Source organism: Notolepis coatsorum (genome assembly GCF_963971535.1).
Source record: "Notolepis coatsorum genome assembly, chromosome: 3".
In the NCBI taxonomy this organism is placed as follows: Eukaryota; Metazoa; Chordata; class Actinopteri; order Aulopiformes; family Paralepididae; genus Notolepis; species Notolepis coatsorum.
In genome coordinates this window covers 56,685,543-56,702,202 of record NC_140167.1, presented here as the reverse complement: position 1 = coordinate 56,702,202, position 16,660 = coordinate 56,685,543, and the positions used below count along the sequence as shown (strand labels likewise).

General features: G+C 43.2%; 1 protein-coding gene across 1 annotated transcript in view; it reads right to left on the bottom strand.

Annotated features, from left to right (window-relative positions):
* LOC311225555 (serine/threonine-protein phosphatase PP1-beta catalytic subunit-like) overlaps positions 1-15,920 on the bottom strand; it is a 93,619-nt gene extending 77,699 nt beyond the window's left edge. The window contains exon 1 of the mRNA XM_084310890.1: positions 15,860-15,920. Within this exon, the coding sequence (XP_084167016.1) occupies positions 15,860-15,911 (52 nt within the window). The 5' untranslated portion in view covers positions 15,912-15,920. The remainder of the gene's footprint in view (positions 1-15,859) is intronic.
* Positions 15,921-16,660: the final 740 nt, after the last annotated feature.

The following is a 16,660-nucleotide window of genomic DNA, read 5'->3' as shown; positions in this document are numbered from 1 at the left end:
TATTAGAACCGGTTCTCGGTGCCCAACCCTAATCGTGGCAGACTGTGATATCGGCAAATATCGTATCGTTGTCCAAAGAATCGATATCGTATCGTATTGTGATGAAACTGGTGATTCCCACCCCTAATACCCCCCCCCCCCCCCCGGCCCCCCCTTTCCTCACTAATGAAACTGGTGCCGCGGAGTCACGTTAGAGTGTCTCCTCTCAGCCTCCTTAGCCAAATTGAAATGCCCAAACTATATGGCAAGGTCCGTGAGCAAGTCGAGAAAAACTCAGTACAAACACTATGCAACGACCACTGCAAACGTTGAGTGAATCGTCAAGTAACGTTAACGTCATTGCTACTGCTGTGACTAGCTGCTCTAGTCTACCGGTCACAAGGTGTGAAGTAGAGCTGGTCGATATGTTTAAACATTTTGTACAATGAAAACAGAGTTTTGAAATCTCATATGCAGAGATGTAAAAAATGCCCAAAATGTTAGAACAATTGTTGTGAAAATGATTACTAAAGCCACTGGATATCGACAGAATCAAACCATTTCATATCCAATCTGCTTCCCTGAAGATGCAAAATTACCCAGATTGGCCCATCAGTCAGCCTGTCAGTTGTTGTAAAGGATATCAGATAGTTAGTCCAGCTAGTCCAGAAACAAGTAATGAAACTAGTTTGTAGGGCTGTCTTAAATACTTCGAAGCTTCGTTCGATGGGCATGGGATTCGAATATGAAAAGAAAATTCGATTATGTAAAAAAATATATAATAATATGATTTATTTTTTTGCAAAATCAACTGCCTCTCTTTGTTAACCCTTTAATCACCAAAGACGTGTTTAGACGTCATTCCTCGCCATGCGTAATCTGCCAATGACGTCGTACAGCGTCTTTAAGATCAATATTTCAAAAATCTGTCATGGCAATCATATTTCACCCACGGAGACTTGACGGGTGCTGTAGAGCTCCTCTCAACTCTCCAACAGTGCAAGACCGCCATCTGGTGGCCGATCGGCGAGGTGCCAAAACCGGAAGTGAGCGGCCGGAAGTGGTGCTTACCCATATTTCGTCCGGCCACTCGCTATCGCTCGTATAGTGATCCGTTGCCAATAACTCGATAAACAACATGATTTGGACGTATATAGTATTATACAACCTGGAACTGGACCAACTAGATCGACATCCCATAATAGCGAATGTCTATAACTCACGTTCTATGGAATGCTGCAGAAAACGATAAAAACATATTTATACTTTAGACCAGGGGTGGGCAACTTTGTATATGGTGAGGGCCACAAAATGTCCACAATCAATCTGGGGGGCCGCATTGTTTATCGGCAGTCCCGCCAGTAGTACCCCATCACTCAAATAGCCCATAATAGTCACAGATGTGATAAATAAGGTATATAAACAATTATAATTTGTTGTAACTTTGTTTTTATTCCATTTCAAATGCATTTAGTAATGCAATTTCAACTTTATGAATTTATAAACAGCTGAATTTAAAAGTATTGCTGTAACCCCAAATATATACAAAAATGATCAATTATCTTTGTATATCTTCTAATAAAATAAATGTATGAACTTAAAGCCCACTGCTCAACAAACACAAAGCAGCATTCCTGCTGCATTTCACTACAACAGTAAATCAAAAGTGCAATAATAAATGATTTTGTTAAATGTATAAACTTTTATCCTGCTACTAAACAAAACATTATAACACTGAAATGCATGTTATGGATATGAAGCACTCAGGAATGTTTTGTTTAGTAGCAGGATACAAGTTTATACATTTAACAAAATCATTTATTATTGCACTTTTGATTTACTGTTGTAGTGAAATGCAGCAGGAATGCTGCTTTGTGTTTGTGTTATTAGTGTTATCTGAACACTACAAAAGTAAACAAGTAAAGTGCAAGTAAAGTAAAGTGCAATACTACATGCCTCCCATTGACCCTTAATCAAACTGGCATGACATTCACCCTCGCCCCACAGTGGGTCAATAATGGTTATAATAATAATAATAATAATGGTCCCCTCTCTACACCTCTCCATCATCCCCCCCCCCCCTCTCTACACCTCTTCATCATCTCTCCCCCCCCTCTCTACACCTCTTCATCATCTCCTTCCCCCCCTCTACACCTCTTCATCATCTCCTCCCCCCCCTGTCTTTAATGAGACACTTGTGGTCTCTCCATTTGGCGCACAATAGCAGGAATGTCAACTTCAATGTTTGTGCATGCAATCTGTATCAGATGAAATAATGTTTCATCCGACAGCCTGTTTCTCTCCTTTGACTTGATGTGCTTCATGTTTGAGAAATTGCTCTCACGTATGTATGTGCTCCCAAACATACTGGCCATAGAGAGGGCAAAGTCCCTGAGGAGTGGGAAGCGGGGCTCAGGTAGCAGTTTCCAAAACGAAATTCCCCTCTCATTTCTTTGCTTGAAAAAAAGGATCTGACTGTAGCTCGCACAGTTCAAGCTGCAACGGTGGGGGCTGCTCTGACACCGTAGCGGTGAGGGGGCCGGCAAACAGCGCTATCCGTGACTGCATGCCGTTGAAATCTTCAAACCGATCATTGAATTGCATTTGCAGTGTTTCAATGTCGCTCCTGTACTTTCCGACGGCTCAGCCATCGGATTTCTGTGTGTAGCTGCAAGTCACCATAATCAGTGTCCATCTCTTCCAAAAAGGAGACAAACTTTCTATGGTTTAGTGACCTGTTGCCTCCACGAATTAGATTGGTAACCTTGGTAACCAAATCCATAACATGGCTGTATTCAAGCTTCTTGGCACAGAGAGCCTCCTATATCAGATAAAAAAAAAAGAAAAACGATTTAACGACTCTCGCATATAATTTGACTACACTCGACTCGCATTGGTCATTATAGTGACGCACAATAGATGGAAATTATGTTAGCGAACTTACCTGATGTATAATGCAGTGCAGCATTGGACACTCAACGCCACTCTGCCTTAGAAGCCCGGCGAATCCATCGGTAACAACAGCCGACAGTTTATCAAAACCCCCATATTGCTGCACGGCACTTTCAACAGCGTTGAATATGTGCACACTAGGGCTGACCCCTATTAGTCAAATAGTCGACTAATCGATCGAAAGGAGTCATAGTTGACTGCCAACTCTTCTTAGTCGAATACAATACAAAAAAATAAAAAAATAAAAAAAATAAAAAAAATAAAAAATTATTATAATTTTTTTTTTTTTTTTTTAATATTGGCCTGGGGCCGCATGGAACGTCGGTGAGGGCCGCATGCGGCCCGCGGGCCGCCAGTTGCCCCTCCCTGCTTTAGACCATATTTTAGTATGAATGTGTGAATGAAAAAGTAGAACGTTGCTACATCCTAAACGATAGATACTTGATGTTGAATGGGCCATAGTAATGTCAATTTAGCAATACAATTTAAAAAGTTATAGCCCTGCAAAGAAGGGGAACATCTCCATAGATTTACAGTGGTGGCAGAGAGTCAAGTCAAGACAAGTCAAGAGTTTTAATTGTCACGGCATACAGGTATACAATGAAATGCGGGTGGTCTTGCCCGCAACGATGTGCAATACAGTGGTACATATAATAGAATCAAAAGAAGAAAACAACATTGTGCAGTAACAGGTAGCAGGTAACATGGAGTGACATCTCGGTATCTGTACATAGTTATTTACAGAGCATGTGTGACATGCTAGTTAGCTTTGGTAGTGCAATACACTGTTCCTGTTATTCTAATTTAAAGTGACCTTTCCTTTGGCCATAAGTGTGCGTGTGTGCGACATGAGTGTGTGCCCGCTCATGTTAAAGTGTTAAGTGGCTGCTCGTGTGTGAGCGTGCACAGTGTGCGTGTCGTGTGTGTGTTCATGTGTGCTTGTGTGTGGACAGTTCAATGTTCTGAGCACTCAATGTTCATTGTTCATGGCTCTGATGGCCTGGGGGAAGAAGCTGAGCCTAAGCCGCTCTGTCCTAGTAGCTGGGGTTCGCAGGCGTCTGCCTGACCTCAGCAGCTGAAACAGGCTGTTATTGGGGTGGTGAGGGTCTTTCATTATCCTGCAGGCTCTGGATTTGCACCTCTTGTTGTATAGAACCTGCAGGGGGGGTAGTGCAATACCCGTGGTACGCTCGGCTGAGCGCACCACTTTCTGTAGGGCCTTCTTGTCCTGTGCCGTGCTGTTTCCATACCAGGCAGTGATGTTTCCGGTCAGGATGCTCTCTACAGCTCCTGAGTAGAAGGACTGGAGTATCTTCCCCGATACTCTGAACTTCCTTAACTGTCTCAGGTGGTAGAGACGCTGTTTCGCCTTCTTTACTACTGTGTCTATGTGTGTTGACCATGTCAGGTCCTCTGAGATGTGGACCCCCAGGTACTTGAAGCTGCTCACCCTGTCCACGGTAGCCCCGTTTATCATCAGTGGTGTGTGTGTCTCCTGCTGTCCTCTCCTATAATCCACGATCAGTTCCTTGGTTTTGCCAATGTTCAGGAGCAGGCTGTTGTCCTGGCACCAGCGTTCCAGTACCTCAACCTCCTCCCGGTAGGCCTTCTCGTCGTTGTCCGAGATCAGCCCCACCACCACCGTGTCATCTGCGAACTTCACTATGGAGTTGGAGCTGAGCTTGGCCACACAGTCGTGTGTGTAGAGTGAGTACAGCAGGGGGCTCAGAACACAGCCCTGGGGGGACCCGATGCTCAGGGTGATGGTGTTGGAGGTCTGACCCCCCACCCTGACCGCCTGGGGTCTTTCGCTCAGAAAGTCCAGTACCCAGGCGCTCAGGGCGGAGCTCAGACCTAGCTCGATCAGCTTGTCCACCAGTCTGGTGGGGACTATGGTGTTGAACGCTGAGCTGTAGTCAATGAACAACAGTCTCACATAGCCCCCCGTCTGACGGTCAAGGTGCGAGAGGGTGCTGTGCAGTACCTGGGAGACCGCGTCGTCGGTGGACCTGTTTGTCCTGTATGCAAATTGCATAGGGTCCATATCACTGGGGAGGGAGGCACAAATGTGGTCCTTGACCAGCCTCTCGAAACATTTCATGACCACAGAGGTGAGTGCCACCGGTCTGTAGTCATTTGGGCATGCTGGGGAGGGTTTCTTCGGCACAGGGATGATGGTAGACATCTTGAAGCAGGCAGGGACCACTGACTCCGCCAGTGATTGATTAAATATGGCGGTGAACACCGGGGCCAGCTGGTTGGCACAGGTCTTGAGTATACGTCCTGTTATGCCATCTGGGCCAGCAGCCTTCCTGGTGTTCACCTGCATAAATGCTCTTCTCACACTGTGTTCCGACAACGAGAGAGCGTCCCCCCCCCCTCGCGGTTGCCCCCCCCCCTCCACAACAGCCGGCGCGCCAGTGACGTCACTAGCCGGAGAGCCAGCAGCGCCACTGTCTACACCAAACCGAGCGTAGAAGGTGTTGAGCTTGTCCGCGAGGGAGGCGTCGTCGCTCCCCATTGAGGGGGCGCTGACTTTATAGTCAGTTATTGTCTTCAGTCCCTGCCATAATCCTCTTGTGTCGTTTTGTGCCATTTGTGTCTCCAGTTTATCAGCATATGTCCTCTTAGCAAGTTTGACAGCTTTGCGTAGAGTATAGACTGAAGCCTTATACTCCTCCATGTTTCCTGACTCTCTACCCAGGTTGTAGGCGGTGGTACGAGAGTTCAGAGCTGCTCTAATAGTGCTATCCACCCACGGTTTCTGGTTTGGGAAAATCCGCACCGTTTTCCTGAGGACAATACCATCAGCTATTGTTGTTATGTAGCACACCACTGTGTCTGCTAGTTCACTGACGTCACTGGCGCTTCCTATGAACATATCCCAATCCGTGTCTGCAAGCACGTCCTTGAGCGTGGCCTCTGATTCGTCAGTCCACTTCTTTGTCTCACGTGACACGACGGCGTCACGTGATCTCTGTTGATATGCCGGAAATAGCAAGATGGAGTCATGATCGCTCGAGCTTGTGGACCCCGTTAATGGCGGAGCGGCTACTGCCTTGTAACCCGCTTTGAACGGGGAATAGCAGTGGTCGAGTGTGTTCTTCCCTCTGGTGGAGCAAGCGATGTGCTGGAAAAAGGACGGCATCACTTTCTTCAGGTTGGCCTGGTTGAAATCGCCGGCCACTACCATCGCTGCGTCTGGGTGTTTGATCTGGTGTCTGTTGAGATGATCGTGTAGTTCGCCCAGCGCTTTGCCCGTATTCGCGTGTGGGGGAATATACACGGCAGTCATGACGACTGCTGTGAACTCCCTCGGGAGGTGAAACGGACGACATAGGATAGAAAGATGTTCCAAGTCCGGCGAACACGAGTTTGAGAGGACCTGCACCCCCTCGGGATTAGCCCAGGAATTGTTCGTGATGAGGCAGACTCCGCCGCCGATGGTCTTTCCTGAGCCAGCGTTGCGATCTGCACGTAAGACTGTGGAGGCATCCGAGGGAGAGACGCTTTTGTCTGGGGTCGTCGACGTGAGCCATGTCTCTGTGAGACATATAATGTTGATGTCTCTCATCTCCCGTTGGAACCGAACCCTCGCTCTCAGGTCATCCATCCTACCCTCCAACGAACGGGCATTCGCCAGAAAGATGGATGGAATTGCTGGGCGGTAAGCAGCTCTTTTTAGTCTCAATCTGATACCTCCTCGTCTCCCTCTGTGTCTCCTCCTGCCGTCGCCTTTGTTCTTTTCTTTGCCGCCATTCTCCCGTCTGATTTCTGCTGGCCATTCTAGGTCAAAAGTGTCTCCAAACTCCTCTTTGAGCCCGGGGTTCAAGTCCATAAGTGTCTGACGGTCGTATGACGTACCCGCCAGTGTTGCTTTAAATAAAAAAGTAGCAAAAACAAACATAATAGCTAAAAGTGAGTACATCGTTGCGGAGCTAAAACCAGAGGCGTCTGACCAGGGTCGCGTCCTCATATCCATAGAGTGGATTAAGATCAGAATAATCTCTGGCAGATAAAGGGTTAATTACAACAAGCAATGCTGTTTGTTATTTAAGATGAGGTCGCACTCGGCACTGACAGATTTGTGTTCATTGTGCTGCTTTTATAAAGCCTTAAATGACGGCTTACAATATTTCATGGAAGCAAAGTGTTTAGTTTGTCTAAGATTTAAAAAGGGTTAAACTTTACAGCACTGACAACCAGTGGTGCAGTCGTAATATGGGAACTGGTAACACGCCACGCCACGTGCACGCGCGGGTACGTGCATGCGCAGTTTGCGCACAGAACTGATTTATACACACACACACGCACGCACACGCACACACACACACACACACACACACACACACACACACACACACACAAGCGCATATACGCAAGTGCAATCTTTCTATCATACAAGCTCTTCTTGCTCTCCATTTGTGTGAATGTGCGCGTGGAAAGCTGGCGCGCAGGACAGACGCTTGATTAAATATCATAAGCAGGTAGACCCCCATCACGAATTCCGAGCCACATTAGTATTCACCTCCACTGCCTGTGTCACACAGAATGAAGGGGGAGATGCATTCAGATAGCCAACACCCAGACACTTAGTCTACCTGCGCTTTTTGTTATGTAAAACGGTGGCTGGGTACTTAGTCACAACGAATGGATACAGAGCATTTTTGTGTGCGCGTACACGCGAGTACACATCCGTGCGCGATCGCGCGTACTTCTGCCTCAGTGATCTGGTAACACGGCGTGTAACCGGGTGTGACCACGACTGCACCACTGCTGACAACGTTGAACAAAGTGCTGTACAAGTCCCACAACATAATTTTTTTTTTTTTTTTAAATAATAATATTTTACTTTTTTTTTTATTTCGAAGCTTCGAATTAAAATTGAATCTCGGCCCCGAAGCTTCGAATTCCAAAAAAATTTATCGAAGGTCAGCCCTACTAGTTTGCTACAATTCAGTTAATTTTAGTAGAGTTGTTCCGATACCAGTATCGGAAATGCCTCCGATACAGCCTAAAATGCTGGATCGGGTATAGGCGAGTACACGTCAAGTCGGCGAGTACGCGTCAAGTCTATGCTCCGATCCCATATGATGTAATTTATCAACAACAACACGTGCGGTGCTAGCGGAGAGTGAGGATTATAAAATTAACATGTTTTTAATCTACCGTGAATTAAAGTGTCAATGCTGTTTGTCATTTTAACAGCAGATACACTTTCTTAACACTTTAAGTGCCGAAAACGTGTTTAGGCGTCCTTCCCCGCCATGCTCAAGTTGCCGAGGACGCCGTAACTAGTCTTTAATATCAATATTTCAAAAATCTGTGATCGGAATTAGAGCTGCCGCGGTATTGATATTTTCCTTACCGCACAAATTTGCGAAATATTTCCTACCGCCGCGGTTATTACCGCACAGTGCGCACTGCGCACACAAAAAAAAAAAAACTCTGTTTGTCTCCGTGTGGGGATGCAGGCGGGGCCGCTTGTGTACACTGAAAGCTCCGTGGGCATGTCCGAGGGCTTGCAGCAAGCCAGAGTTTAACACAGTTTCAATCAATCAATAACAACATTAACCAGACTCTCGTTGTGTCTATTGTGCTAAAGCTAACGTTACCTCATTGTGTCTATTCTACCAAGCAACCCGGGTTTAACGTTACCTCTCGTGTATATCTGCTGACGTTAGTATTAGGCTAATAACAACAAACTTAACACATCAGCAATCTTGTTGTGACACTAAACTTTCCGCTCTGTGGTAAATTGGGTTGATGTCGGTTTTGTTTCATCAATAAATGAGGCCGAATACACAGTGAATCCATCCTTTTCTGTTTATTACACTTGGTGCTGTCGCAAACAAATCCTGAATGAAATACATCCTTAGCGAGGCAGTAAAGATGGCGGCTTTCTGTTTTTGTTCAGAGACTCCAATGTGTGACGCGTCTCTCTTCTGACCAATCAGTGGTCTGCAATGTTTCACATGACTTTTCTGGTACCACTTCTACCCAATAGGGTCGCTTGGAACCGAGTAGGGTATATCTGCAGAGCCGCAAGTCCAACGTCTGGGCGCTACTTTATTATTATTAAAAAAATCAGCGGTGATGCGGTATTCAGCCCAACTCTGCGGTGGGCGTGATGCAACAGCGATACCGCGGTAATGCGGTTATCGCGGCAGCTCTAATCGGAATCATATTTTCCATCCACAGCCTTCACACACAGTTCTGAGCTCCTCTCAATCCTCTATCGGTTCAAGAGCGCCATCTGGTGGCCGATCGGCAGAAGCGCCAAACAGGAAGTTATGTGGATGAAGTGCTGATCACCCATATTACTTCCGGGCACTCGCTATAGGTCCCGGGACTCCATCTTGATACACTGGACATCGATCGGTTGCAAATAACTCGATAAACAACATGATTTGGACGTATATAGTATTATACAACCTGGAAATGGACCGGGTATTTCGACATCCCATAATGGAAAACTGTCTACCCCACGCTGATCGCCCAATGGCCCGCGGAGACTGGGGTGAGTTTTAGCGTGTAATATTACCGTGTTCGACACTAACTGCTATGATGAACATTTGACCCACATTAGATGAATGGTATAACGCTGCCCACGGAATTATAAACGCCCTCTCGCCCATCCGGTCAACATCAGATGACGTGTAGTAACTTCCAGAAGTCCATCCAGTTGGATTTTTTTATATCGCGCCGATTGCTATCAAACTGTATTTGATCATCAATATAATGCATTTGGGGCTATAAATCACGTTCTGAAGAAAGCTGCAGAAAGAGATGAAAACATACTTATACTTTAGATCATATTTTAGTATGAATATGTGAATGAAAAAGTTTAACGTTCATACACCCTGAACAATACATATAGGACATTGAATGGGCCCTAATAATGGCAATTTAGCAATAGAATTTAAAAAGTTATAGCCCTGCAAAGAAGGGGAACTTCTCCATAGACAAATAGAGCTGGCAAGGGATGGTATATCATGAATTTAGCCTTAGGCAATCAAAGTGTTAAATGCCATTGTCCCCGACAGAGCGGTGTGACGGGGAGCTCGGATGTGTTTCGCTTGCTGGTGTTATTAGTAGGGGTGGAACGGTTCACAAAATCGACTTTTCAGTTCGTATCACGGTTTTGGGCTAACGGTTTTCGGTTCGATATACTTTGCTTTTTATTTAAAAAGAAATTTAACACTCAAAAATCTAAACATAAATATATATAAAAAAAAATTACAGTGTTAGTAGGGCTGGGCGATATGGCCAAAAACGTTATCGCGATAAAATAATAAAATAATTCTTGTTCGTGGCTGTCGGCTAACGCCACCACTCCTTTCCGACTGAATGCGTTTGCATTCAGTGTACTCTAGTGATAAACTTTTAGGTGATAGAACATATTTGTTGTGTTCCCCGTTTTTGTTAGCACCGATCGTCGACACAGTTTGCAGCGAACGCTGCTCTGATTTTTGTCCGACTTTAAAAAGCCAAAATATGTCCATACTGCCGACGTCGAAACACCTTTCTTATTAACAATTTCCTATACATTTGAGGCGCTAAGGCTTGCGGTGGCCGTAGGCGTAGGGTTGTCATCTCCTTCGCCATCTCCTTCACTGGAATTTGCATGCATTTTCCTAACTAAAGTTGCTAAACTAATCTCCTCGGAAATTGAAACCAAAACAGTAGCACATCTGGAGCTGTGGTGCGTAAGCGCGTCATCACGTAACGTAGCTCTATTCCTGATTGGTTGTTAGTGTGTGTGCTGATATCCAAGCTTGGAAAATCGATATATCGAAACTTTGCGACCACATTTCATGTTTATTTCGAGGAAATAATTTATCGCGATAATCATCGTTATCGTTTTATTGCCCAGCCCTAGTTTACAGCCTGAAATAATGTTGTTTGGCACACAAAGACCGAACTGACTGAAAAATATAGGCTACATTTGTCAAAGTATTAACTTAGTGCAAACAAACAATATGCTCAACCAGCACTACTTTCCTTTCTTTAATATAAACACAAAAAAACAATGTCAACAATGTTTAAATTCCCTGATTGTCAGTTCTTAACACTTTCAGAGCCCAAGCTTAATCTTGATTTACCGCTTGAATGCCCACCATCCACTTCAATGTTAGCATTAATAACGCCTAATCTATGTTTTAAATTATGGCTATGTGTCTAATCTGCCCGTCGCTTATCAATGACTCGTTTTCCAGTCAACATTGTCGAAGCGGATTGTTTTTTTATCGGTTCATTTTCGTTTTATAGCATTTTGAAAAGCCCTCGTTTTCAAGGAAAATATAAATATTCCATGATAATCGCCCTTTTCTGGAATATTCTAGAATACACAAAAACGTTGTCGTTTTTCGGCCTATTTTAATCGTTTTCAAATAAACGGTAGATTATCGATAGTATATGTGTACGTATTAGGGATGGGTACCGAATTCGGTACTATTGAGGTACCGAACCGAAACACGTCGGTACTACCGAGTATCGAATCAAGTGAGAAACCGAGAGAAAAAATAAAATAAAAACGTTTCTTTTTTTTTTTTACTTTTTTCTTTTCATGTCAACGTTCACACGTACAATATATGCTTACCTAGGATTTGACTTGATTCAACAACAAAGCAGTCGGAGCAATGACAAGCCGAAAACTGTCGAAATTGTAGTTATTTGAAGTTTGGATTTTTTTTTTACGACTGAGGTAGGTAAATTAAATTTATTGAGACTAAAGTACCGAAAAAAGGTACCGTTGGGTACCGGTATCGATTCACAGGTACCGGTACCGGTATCGGTTCAAATGTGAAAGGTACCCATCCCTAGTACGTATGCATGCTATATAGGCGATCTGAAAAATCGATTCTGATTTCCTCAAAGCGATTGCCCACACACACACATAGGGCGAACGCTGATTATCCCAAGACTTGTAAAATAGATTCCTTACCTCAGATCAGATGTTCTCCAAAATTATCATTCCAATTCCTGATCACCATTCCAAAAATCGATCGCTTTTATTGATCCAACGCTACATACTGTACATATGTATTCCACGCTGTTCTGAGGCTCCACAATGAATCCGGCTCGGGTTACATCCCTGATTAGTAAAATGTGGATTGCGGATTTTTCTTTTCTCATCCATTTTCATTGAGTCCATTCCAAAAGGGTGCATTACCATCTGGGAGACGATAGGGGGCGTTTTTTTCCACATCTGAGCTCCTACAGGGGCTGCATACCAACGGGAAACTCGGTTGATGAAATATGAGTTGAGATCGCTAATAAAAAAATAAAACGATAATTGTCGTCGTGGGCATTCAGGCATTGGGCTGATAAAACGTCTTATCACGTTTTGGGCATTGAAAGTTGGAAAGATTAGTTTTCCGCTTGAAATTAAAGTGCAGTATTTGAAATACAATGAAAGGAATATGGCTGGATTTCTTATCAAAGGGAAAAGTGTCACTGTTATTTAAAATAAATAAACAAATTAGAAGGCCATCAACAGCATACATCAAACTAACACACACACTGTACTGTTTCAAAACAACACTGCGCTGTTCATTCTATATATATTTTTTTTTAAATACGTACATTATCCGTCTACATTTATTTATAATAACATTATTTAAATATTGAGTGCAGGGGCGCCCTCGTGGCGCATACCATAGTGCCTCGCGCACCTACGCGGCCGACCCGGGTTCGATCCCAGCTCGCGTCGTTATTTGTCGCATGTCCTCTCCACCTCTCCTCCTGTTCGCCCTCTCCTCTGTCGGTCCTGCGTGACCAATAAAGCTGTAAAAATGCTAAAAAATTATTAAAAAAAATTAGGGCTGTCAGTTTATCGCGTTAATTAGATTAATTAATTACACAGCAAATAATCGCGTTATGAAAATTAACTCAAAATTAATTACAAAAAAAAGTTTTTTTTTTTTTTTTTTTTTTATAATAATATTTGTTTTGTATCTCATTCATTCCATAAGCATGTAGAATACACATTTACAGATTTTTTTTTAATATGGTCCATTTGCATGTTCTTGGTATCTGATTCTAGGGACATCTATGAATCTCAGGGAATGTATTCCCAGTGTCAGAAATACTGTGGGCTAGATCCACAAAGAATGGATTGTACGGTGCAAGTTGCACCCTTACTTACAATTCATTATGAATTGAAAATGGGGGACCCTGATGTAAACAAGATGAAAGTCTTTCTCTGGTCTGCATTTCCTTAACAATTGTGTGTATTGAGCCGTACTGTATTGTACCCATTCTGCAATCTGTTAATAACATTTTCATTCAATCAATCAATCTGCGCTGTGATTGATTGAATGAACATTTTATTTTGAGTAAATTGTAATGAACCAAATGAGAATATCAATAAATATTTTTTTATCTTTGACTGTGAATAACACCATGCTCAAATTGACCAGACCTGAAAAATCTAAGCAAATTAATAGATGGAAGATGATTAAACAGAAGGTTTTGTAGATACAGTACTGAATTCTGCCATCCGGACACATGGAATTTGAAATATGATTATAGAATATAGAATATGAGGCATAAAATGGTAATGCGATTAAAATGCGATTAATTAGATTAATTAATTACAAATCCTGTAATTAATTAGATTAATTTTTTTAATCGCCTGACAGCACTAAAAAAAATATATATTGAGTGCAACTGTAATTTGTGAGTTGGAACCATCTATGGGTTGGCGGGTCCACAGGGACATTTTAGCGTGTGGGACCTTCAGCTCCGGTAACGTTAGGAGTTCATAACATGCAGTGGAAAAGCGGCAATAGTCCCGGTTGGAGTTAGTAAAACACAGTTGTATGTTAGCCTTCTTGGATGTTGAATAAACACCTATCATTGTCTTTAAACACCCCGCCTCTCAGACTCCCATTTTCTCCTCTGCTAGCTAGTAGCTACGATAACATTTCATTGACTGTATTAGCTGGCGGGCTACCATAGTTAAAACGTGCGTTGTGTTGTACAAACTGCTAACGTTATGGCAAGATGTGTGTGTAGGCGGCAAGGCCTATGTAATGTTAATGGCTATGTTTTTAATAATAATACATTTTATTTGGAGGCGCCTTTCAAAACACCCAAGGTCACCTTACCGGGCATAAGAACAGAACAATCAAAATTAAATTTAAAGTCGTAATGAAGATTGATTTATATTGCGCTTGCCAGCATTTACACAAACTGACTAGCACCTGCAGTGATGCTGCTGCATGCGCTGTGACACCAATGGCGGAAATACACGGCTCGCTCTGTAAGTACCACTCGCTTTGTAACAATGATTTAAACTGTTTATTAGCAACTCCAAGCTTCCAGACCCCACTGTAAAGCTGTGTTAAACCCATATTGTACGCTGGGTATCTTTGAAATTCATATCTGATATATTTTTGACCCACCCCCAGCCCCCCCGATCACGCTTGGTACTTTCTTTTTAGCCTGGTCGCGGCACACCCGAGTGTGACTGCGGTCACTAAAGCCCCAGGCTTGCACATCGCAGTCACGTAAGGGGCTACCCATGGCCTTAACTGACAACCAACAGGAAACAAACAATATTTTTTGTTATGCCCCTTACCTCTGCCCACATCTCTCATTTTCCCTACTGCCCTCTGGACATTGTAAAAATGCCTATTGCCTACCTTTAGTTCCTTTATCCCACTCCTCCTGCCATTTATTTTTCATTTCACTCTTTTTTATTTTATTATGCTCTTGACTTCTGCCTTGCTGTAACTCGCATCCATATTTATTTCTGTTTTATTTGCTGCTGGCTGCTTCCTTTGCGAACTTATCCGCCAGTTCGTTCCCCTCCAACAAGATAGCTATAACGTCTGTGGGTGAATTATGTCTAATCACCACAAGCTAGTCATAGTTTTCCCATGTGTTTTGCCATACAACATGGCAAATGGCCTAAGTTAACTCATTGAGCACAGTTGTCAATTAATTATACTAATCTATACAATCACCTGTTGTTGAATAAATACAATTACTTTATAGTTATTACTAAACAACTGTATATGTAAAACAGTATAATGTAGCTGTAAAAATATATATATATATATAATAAAAAAAATAAAAAGTAGTCAGTATCGGCGATACCCAAATCTCACGTATCGGAATCGGGAAGGAAAAACGGAACATCTCAAAATGTTAGTGGTTCAAAAATATCCACAGCAACTGTGACAATTTAATATCACCTGAAGCACAGGTTAGCCAATGCTAGTCTCCCATAGCAAGCAACTGATCACACTGGTCGCATTATTGTTTACATTTGAAAGCTTCATGTATTATGATACTACCTGGACATCTTCTTTCATTGACAGAGGGATACGCCCCCTCAACATATCGAGAGTTGGCTGTGCTCAGACAGGTGCACTAAAACAATCAAATGATACACCTGAAGCTGAACAATTACACTGCACTGCTGTCATTAACATTCCACAAGACGCTTTTCCGGACTGAATTAACATCACTGTACTGGTTCTTCAAGCTCTTTCTCTCTGCATAGCAACCAACCCAAAAATCAACAGCAAATACGACACCTATGAAATAATCAGAGCTCCATAACTATCACAAGTAAAACACATTGCCAGAACCAAATCAGATGTGAAAAGTCGCGTTGTGATTAAGGCTGAACAGAACAACGCAGGCTGGTGGCTAACTGTTTATAAACATAGCAGCCCATCGACTAGGAACTAGCTAACGCAATATTAGCCAAAAGCTATCCGGAGCGATACAACCTAGCAGTTAGCTAACGTTAGCTATCCTGTCGAAACAGTTTGACGGCATTTCTTTCGTTGAAAAACACAACGATGGTGATTATAGAAGCATTGACATAACACTAGCTGTTGGTTCAATTAAGATAAACCGCTAGCTACACACAAGTTACAGGTTATGACTGTTTATTTAAATCATTCACCTTCCAAAAGCCGAGAGATGATGCTATCCACGTTCAACTCGCTCTCCGCCATCTTCAAACTGCTGTTTTAGAAACGCCCCGCTGTTCAGTTCTCTCATTGGACGGCAGAGGGAGTCGAAGGGTGTCGATAGACCACCGCAACACTTCCGGTATTTTGAGCTCATGGGAGAGAGAGAGAGAGAGGAATGGCGACGGGGGGGGGGGGGGGGTGAATGTTGATTAGAGCCTTGACGGTAAGCGGTTGTAGCCAGAGCCAGGGGCGTAGCTGCGGGGGGGGTAGTTTAGGATGATTCCAAGGGCCCAGCACTGGGGGGGGCCCAAAAAAATTTTTTTTTTTTTTTTTTTTTTACTAGACATCACTCAGGTGTATGATTGATGCTCTCATTGATACTATGTTTGTTTCTGAAGTGTGTGTGTGTGTGTGTGTGTGTGAGATATATAGAGAGAGGGGGGGGTGAGAGAGATGAGGAAGGGGCAAGAGAGAAAGAGAGCTGGGAGTGTGTGTGTGAGAGAGAGAGGGGGGGGGGGGGGGTGATTACTCAGCCCTTGTGTGGGTGAATGTAACAAGTTCCTAACATTTTCTTTCCCCTATTATTTCATGCACACTTTATTCATTGTTTTAAATTATTTTCTTTTAAGTTATTTTGTGCATCACTCTGTTTTGAATTTGATGCAAATTTGCAATGCATGAGGGTCATCCTTTTGTGTTAAATGGCTGCATAAAGCAAGCATTTGTTGACTCGCATGTTGATAAGAGTATTAAAACTTGGAACTTGAAAAATATCTGTTTAAGGTAGAAAA